This window comes from Physeter macrocephalus, chromosome 20 (genome assembly GCF_002837175.3).
Source record: "Physeter macrocephalus isolate SW-GA chromosome 20, ASM283717v5, whole genome shotgun sequence".
In the NCBI taxonomy this organism is placed as follows: Eukaryota; Metazoa; Chordata; class Mammalia; order Artiodactyla; family Physeteridae; genus Physeter; species Physeter macrocephalus.
Window position 1 is genome coordinate 77,084,995 of NC_041233.1, and position 8,410 is coordinate 77,093,404.

General features: G+C 36.3%; 1 protein-coding gene across 3 annotated transcripts in view; it reads right to left on the reverse strand.

Moving 5' to 3' along the window:
• The window catches only part of EEF1AKMT2 (EEF1A lysine methyltransferase 2), a 202,441-nt gene that overhangs the window by 169,945 nt on the left and 24,086 nt on the right, over positions 1-8,410 (reverse strand). For all 3 annotated transcript variants that reach the window (XR_008616176.1, XR_008616178.1, XM_028481374.2), the window contains exon 6: positions 7,787-7,877. Coding sequence is in view for 1 of the 3 variants with exons in the window: in XM_028481374.2 (XP_028337175.2) it covers positions 7,787-7,877 (91 nt within the window). In the remaining 2 variants the exon portion in view is untranslated. The remainder of the gene's footprint in view (positions 1-7,786; positions 7,878-8,410) is intronic.

Below are 8,410 nucleotides of genomic sequence, written 5' to 3' on the forward strand. Positions count from 1 at the left end.
CTGTGCCCCGCAACGGGAGAGGCCACAACAGAGGGAGGCCCGCATACCACAAAAAAAAAAAAAAAAAAAAAAAAAAATGCCACTGTGAATGGTACTGTTAACTCAACTTACAGCAAGGAAAACAAACATGACTCACTGATCAAAGAAATGAAATCTAGATGATGCAAGGTGGAAATCAATGATAAAATCTTAGCCCGCATCTTCCTAAATGCATAGTAAAAAACCCAAACCCAACTCAACAACTCAGTAAACCTGAGGCATGGTCATTTGGGGGATCTGTTCTCAGGTCCTTTGTTAGTTGTCACTGGAAACAATGCCTTGGTGTTCAGACCTAAGGAAGGAAGGTGCACCCCATCCTTGACCATTTGTTTTCAATTCAAATGCATCCACATTAACATTTTCCCCATCATACCTACGTTTATTACTAAATAACTACCTCTAAAACAGATAATGATCTTAAACCTGAGGGGTATTCTTAGAGTCTGCTGAAACACATCATAAAGGACATTTCGTGAAAATCCAGAATTAGGATATCTAGCCTTCATTCCTTAACTAACTAAAAAGGTGCTTTCAACATCAGCCCTATCTAGAGAGTAAAGCAGCAGCAGCTATACAGTATGACTTCTTAAGACATTCTGAAAGGCCCACCTATTCCAAACCTTCCCTCTTACTTATCTACCACTCATTCGCCTCTCTTCACTCATCTAATCGCTCCTGAAATACAAATGCCTTACAATGGGACTGAATACATTAACTCAGTGGCACTGAGGGTTAAAATCCTGAACAATTCAATATATTGGCTCTGATGGGAAGGTTTCCTTGGAGAAAAGAATATTTATTTGGCACTGGTGTGTGCTAAGAATCATGCTAAGATGATTTACATTTATTTTTTTCATTTAATATTCACAACCCTATTATGTAGAGTCTGCACAACTGCTTCTCTCTCCACTATATCAAACTGCTTCAAAGAAATGTACTAAAGGGAAACCAACTTGAAATAAGTATCTACTATACATTAGGCACTTTGCCAGCACGTTTAAAATATTGATACTTCAATTTCATTGAGGGGGTAAGCAGTTTTAGGACAGATTGACAGTAGCCCAAAGAGGCAGAAGGCATAAGAAGGAAAGACCCATGTACTACACTCTGTATAGCATGAGAAGGTAGAAATCTCAAAGCCATGGGCCTTTCAAGTGGTAAATAAGGTCATCTGTGAGTGCGTAGTGGTAGTGTGTGCGTCTGGGGTAGGGAAGAATCAAATTAGGGAGATTCTTCAGGTTGTCATAATTTTATATAAAATTAAGGTGGGACTAAAAAATTAGATGTAAATTTCTGAGTTTCTCAGATAAAACAACTCTGGTCAAATGAATACAAACTGAATTATCAAACATATATCGGAGGCAATCAATACTCAAACCTAAAGTTTACCAATGAATGCAAAAAGACGTTTTTAGACTGAAAAACAATCATGTGATTGCTTCAAATGTTTTATTATATGTACACACAGTTTTTCATATACATGAATAGACAGTTTGGTTTAAAAGAATCAGAAAATGACCTAACAATTGATATTTAACTAACGGAGTATTTAAACGCCCCATGTATAGTGGAAATCTATTTTGTGAGCTTTCTCTAAACCTCAGATCAATTTCAGCAGTTATTATGGATTGAATGTGCCCCCTAGAAATTTATGTTGAAGCCCTAGCACCCAAAGAAATAGTATTTAGAGATAGGGCCTTTGGGAAGTAATTAGGGTTAGATGAAGTCATGAGGGTGGGGCCCTCATGATGGGATTAGCGCCCTTATAAGAGACACTCAAGAGCCTTAGAAGAGACACCAGGGAGTTTGCTCACTCTCTCCCCACAAGCACGCACAAAGAGAACATGTGAACACATAGGAAGATGGCACCCATCTGCCTACAAGCATGCACAAAGAGAACATGTGAACATATAGGGAGATGGCATCCATCTGCCTACAAGCCAAGAGAAGAGACCTTAGAATGAAACCTACCTCATCAGCACCTTGAACTTGGAATTCCCAGTCTTCAGACTATGAAAAATAAATTTCTGTTTGAGCCACCGAGCCAATGGCAGCCCAAGCTGACTAATACGGGGGTAGAAAAGAACTTTAAATATCACCTACTGAACACCCTTGTTTCACAGAGAGGAAAAACTGAAGCCCAGAAAAGGAAAGTGACTTGTCTAGGTTCCAATCATTTTTTTCTCCAAAATTTAATTTTTAAAAAAATCACTTCTCTCTGATATTTATTCTATTAACAGATTTTAAAGACAAATTATCTGGTACTATAAAATGAAATGAACCAAAATAAATTTCAAGTTCAGAAAATAATCTGATCGTGCACTTGTTGCAAATTAAGTCATTAATCAACTGGACTTAACAAAATGATCTCTCAATTCTGGCTATGTAATGTCTTTATCATATAAAGATTCCACGAGGAAACCTTAGCTCACTAAAATGAACAAACTTTTGGAAAGGTGAGGCTTATTTCATAGTGAGGTTCAGTATATGGAATATATTATGGAGTATATTCCAGAGGGAATAAATAGCTCTGACTTGTTTATGACTGATTCTCAAAAATCAACAAATATTATTCTCATTCAAGACATAGCATAAAAGCAGTTTCACTGAATCACAAAGGTTCTATTTATAAATCACACAACATGTAGTTTTCACTCACAATTTCAGGCCTTTCTTCCCAAACTTGCAAACAGCTCTTTAATTCAGCCCAGTATGTTTTATTAAATACCATATTATGATCTTCCCCATTCAGACTCCAACTAGACTTCTTGTTAAGGACATGGAAGGAAAACCTAATTAGTGCTGCTCCAGTGCATCTAAATTTATTTCACCACGAAAATCAACAGAGTAGGGGCTATAGGTGCTGTCACAGAAAGGCAGACGGATATGGAATGTAAACTGCTCTTTCCTCTACTCTTCCCCTCTCCCACCCCACCCCTCCAAGTTCCATGGCTGGAAATCATCCTAACATTTTTTTAGCCAGGATGTACTAAAATTAGATGGGAACAAAGGACTGACATTTTCATATTAGAGGAGGGGTTAGGAGAAAAATGCGAACTGGCAGCACCCACTGTCTTCTGCATTTAGCCTCTTCATCCTGACTACTCCCTCATCTTTGAAGCAGCAAGGAAAGCAATAATAGCAAGGGAACTACAACTATTCCAATAGCACTTCTATTCTGCTGTGATCACATAAAGATAAACTGCTTCATCTGTAACTATGTTAACGAAGAGTGATAAATACACTTCATGGTCCCCTTATTCAGAGTATTTCATTATTTCTTGCTAAGCTCCTCAGCTAATATCCAGAATATGCTAATTGCTGGCTCATGTGTAAATTTTTAGGTATTTGGGAAAACAAGTATGTTAGATTCGCTTTTCTTAAAAAGCTTCTGGATAGCATGCACAATAAAGCTCACTCACTAACACACCATTTTCTGATGCAGTAATAACAGTACATATTTTAAAATATAATATAGAAGAATTTATCATTTCTTCAGGAAGGGTCACTTAAAAATGAAAAAAGTAGATTTGTTTTTTTTATATCTTCCTCCAATAAACTAGGCAAGTAATTTGCAAATACTTTAAGGCACAATTATCTCTTGATTGTAAGTCTTTCTTACAATGGTATCAGCATGACAAAAGTGCATTCTGCCAGCCTCTACATCCCAGTTTTTGAAGTTCTACTCCATAAAAGCAGGATACTGATACATTCATGTCTTGAGAATTATTCCTATCTTTTTAATTTGGTTTCCCTGGGCCTAAACCACAGGTCCGTACAGTGACAGCTCAAAATGCTGAGCTGTTAGAGAAGCCCTTTTAATGATTAGTCTAATGCACTGTGTTGTAAAGATTTTTAAAACTCAGTAAGTACCGACTCAAGCTCTCTTTTTTCTTCTGGTTGCTGGAGCCCATCTTGACATCTAAGCTGGAAATGAATGATCTTTCAACAACACTCCAGGGATTTTGCTAAGGTCATATTCAATCATTCATTAGGCTTCTTACCCCTTGCTTTTCAGAGTTCCATTGTAGAGCTGGTTTTATTCAGCATTTATGTAGCCCGTGGGCTTGGGTATTTGTCTGCTTAATGTTGAGTTTCATTTCTATGCCACTAACATAGGAATCCATCAATTGACCAAAGAATTTCAAACTATTCTTTTACTTTTCTAACAAATTGCATGGTATGTATGAAGAATAAATTAGCATTAATTTTCTTCCATTAACTGTTAATAAAACATGCTCATGTGCTCCCCCTTCTTTAAGGACATCTCTGTTTTCTGCCTAGCTAAGAGAAATGACAGGGTTTCCTAATTTTTTTCCCACTATGCAATTGTCCTTCAACCTACCACGCTCCTCATCTCCCACAGTCAAACTCTAGGTCATAGGCAGCCTCCTTCCAGTGAAGTGTACTAGACAAGATTCCTTTCAGACCCCATCAACACCCACCCCACCCCACCCCACCGCCCGGCACACACACACACACACACAATGAACTAAAGAGGTTACTACAGCGAACACAAGACATTTGGTCTCTTGCTCTCAAAGCAGGAGGCTGTCTCTGGAGCACATACATTCTAGCTCACAGTGCAAAAAATAGGAAATCAAACCCAGGTCTCCCCACAGTGGTAGAATGCTGATCTGGAAAGCAACTAATTTTTCACATTTACATATATTTTCATTGTAGCCTACAAGACACACATACACACACACACACAAATATATAAAATAAAATTATTTAAGACAACATAAATCAAAGTCTATTCACATAGGCAGGGATACTCTATTTCTTTGCATATCAATTTAAGAAAAATTATTTCAAAGCCATATAAAACTTAATTACTCATATAGGTTCTTTAAGGTTTCTATTATACTCTGGATGAATGTGAATGAAGGTCAACATATAGTAATGCATTACAGTATCATGGGAATTTAAAAATAAATAATAAGTGAATTGAAACATATTATTCATACCAAAAATAAAAATCTTTCATATATGTTTACCTCCCTTCCTCCCTCAAAATAGCCAGAAAATTGCACACATAATCACAGATGAAGAAAAGCAAACTCGTTGCTACTACAAAGGGAATAAATCATTCAAGGACAGTTTGTACTTATTGTAAAATGGCTTTAGTCAAGCTGCCAAGAGTAGTGTCAGGTTTGATTCTCAAATACATAAATGCCAGTCCCAAAAAGCAACTCGAACTTGTGCACCTGGCTTGAAACAAAATGTTCTGAAAACTTTCTATTTGTTAATTGGTGTAACGCACCCATTCAGGCCTCCAATCCCTTCGGACTTGCACACACACTTCCTATACACACAGAAGTGGCCTGTTATGCAGCAATAACATCATCATGAAAAGCAACAATTCTGTGCAGGCTCCACAGAGAAGTCTCGTTTGCATTTCAAACAAGTTTCCTCAAAATAAGGGTGTCCTTTGATGTAATAAAATTACAATTCCAACTTCTTATCCAAATAAAACAGCATTCACTACATAACTTACTGCTCCCTTTCATAACTGCGTAATTTCTTTCGCAGTTACCCACATATTCATATGACCTAACAAAACTAAGTTTAATAATAATGTATTTATGACTTGTTTCAGTAACTTGGGGACATTAACTGGCCTGGTTTTTAAAGTGTGGTATTAATTGAAAATACTAATAATTTATTGTTAGCATTTTTGGACCTTCCATTTGTTCTGATTTCAATCTCTGAGACGCTGATTTACAGCAGGATTAAACTGATAAGAGACGACAACTCCCTTTTCCTAACCGTATCAACAGCTCCATGATTCCCCCCAAAACGTCCTACATTTTTGTAAGTGGAACACACATACCCCCCACAACAGTGACTCAAGGAGCTTTTCAACAAAGGCCCCCTCCAAGCTATCAGTGAATCCAACCCAATGTCTCAATCTGGTTGCACAGAAGGCCTATTTTGTTCCATCGATGCTTTAAAATAGCATATACGTAAACAACTCAGAATTCTAAAAAAGTACTTATATACTATTACATATTTAAAATCAAGAAACATTAATGTGAAAAACAACAAAGACAAGATCTCAATAAATTATAAAACTCTGATTCTATGGTTTAAGATCCCATGTCTAGTTTATAAAATCAACACAATTTTACACGTTTAAATCACAGATATTTTAAAGTAATTTCTCACTTTTTACGTGTTAAAAATTAAAGCTTTTCCAAAAATTTTATTTGTGTTGAAAGTTTATGTAAATGTCTTCAGTTATCTTGTGCAAGGCAGACAGTAATCTTAATGGTTGATTAATGTTGATCTAAATCAAACCACCCTTCTCCTCCCCCTGTCTCCCCACCCCTCCCCGTAACAAAAATGAAAAGAAAAAGGGTGTAATGCTAGACTTGCTCAGTACTGGAATAACATTTGCCAAACAAACAAAAATTCTGTCTGTTTTGTAACCCAACAAGCCCCCAAAGCTGAAAATCATAAAAATTATTATCACTTTTTAAAAACTCATATTGTGACTCCAATATTAAACTATTAGCCCAAATACAAAATGGCACTAAGGATTAATAAAACTTATCTCTTCAAAAACATTCATAAATAAACTGTTCCTCTTGCTAACCAGCCCCTAACTAGAACATCTTTGTCCCTGTATTCCTGAGGGTGTCTGTATATAAAATTTACACCACCTCTCACAGAGGAATGATACAGTTCAGTTCTTGATGACGCAAGTCTTTTAAGACAAGTAGGGAAATGGTGAAAAGTAATGAAGGATGACTCACTATTCTCACAGTCCACTGATCAACAGTCACTAACAGGGAGCTGCAGATCTCCTAAAAATAACTGCCCAGCTTCTCTAACAGAATTTTCGATGTACGAGTCCTAGTTCCCCAATTGAACTGTAAATGCCGTAAAGGCAGAGACTTAGACCTGGGAGGCAAATACGCTAGAGGAAGAGAATAGGTTTTAGAGTCAGACCCAGAGAAGAATCCTGGCTCTATCCTGTACTAGCTATCTGATATGTAGAAACAAGAATAAGTAATACATACCTCGAGAAGATATTGAGGGAATTCAATGACTTAGTAAGATAATACAACTTAACCTAGTGCCAGCATATAACAGTATCTCTTAGTTATCTTTCCTTCTACTATTTATCCCTCACAGTGTGTAGAAGATCATCAGCCACAAAATACAAGTTCAATAAATATTTCTTGATCAACTGATACATTTATCTGATTTTGTTTAATTATACACATAAGGGCTGGGGGATATTCTCAGGTACTAAATAATTTTTTTAAAAAACCACTATTCAACTCAAAATATCATACTATGTTTTATAATAGTCTAATAAAACATTAAGAAAGTCATTTGGCTTATTATTCTGGCCCTGGAATAGCTTGGTCATATCTTCATAAATAGCTATATTCAATTCACCTTTACCAAGGCACAAAAATCAAGAATACATACCATCTGTAAATTCATTTACTGCTTTAAAGTTTTTAACTGTTCAGCAGTTACAGGAAATTTTTTTAAATCAGAAAGAAAAATATTTACATCTCAAATACAAAAGAAAAATTTAAATTATTCTTGGTTGATCTCTAAAACCAAACTACTTCCATGCTCATGATTTTTTTTACCAACCCATTTTATCTATTCAACATGTGCATCCTGTGTACTTACTAAACATTTATTTGCACTTGTATTTTCTGTATTAGGTTTACTTTGATGTAACTGAATGTAACTGAATTTGTCCAATGAAAAGTCTCACGTTTTTTGGAAAACCAATGCTGCTACACTGTTTCCAGATCTGCCTCCAAAGCTGAACCTGGGTGTCCGCAGCTCTTCAAAAAGTTCAAATCCTGCCAGACAAAAGTAAAATACTTTTATTAGGGACTGAATCCCACAGTTAAGGGATATTTGTATTAACAATGTACTTTTGAACCTTTTACAAAATTACGTGATTCCAAACTCTAAATTGTGACTAAATTTCACTTTATGATCTTCTATCCTATATACTATATGTGTATATGTGTATACACCCAAAAACACTGTGAAATGAACAAGTAACATACAAAATCAAACTGGAAAAAAGAGGCTTTCCATCCATCCTGTTTATCATCCCGGTTTATCATCCCTTCAACTCTGCATCTCCAGTGGCCTCCTTTACCATCTAGTTGTAGGAAGCAGATTACCATGTGTTGAGGTCTTACCATGTATCCGGCACTGTTTTGAGTGCTTTATATGTAGTAAGTCAATTAATCCAAATCAGATATATAAAAGCACTTAATACAGAGACGATAAGTAACATGGAAATAAAAATGAAAAAGTCCTGGAGACGGGGCTTCCCTGGTGGCGCAGTGGTTGCGCGTCCGCCTGCCGATGCAGGGGAACC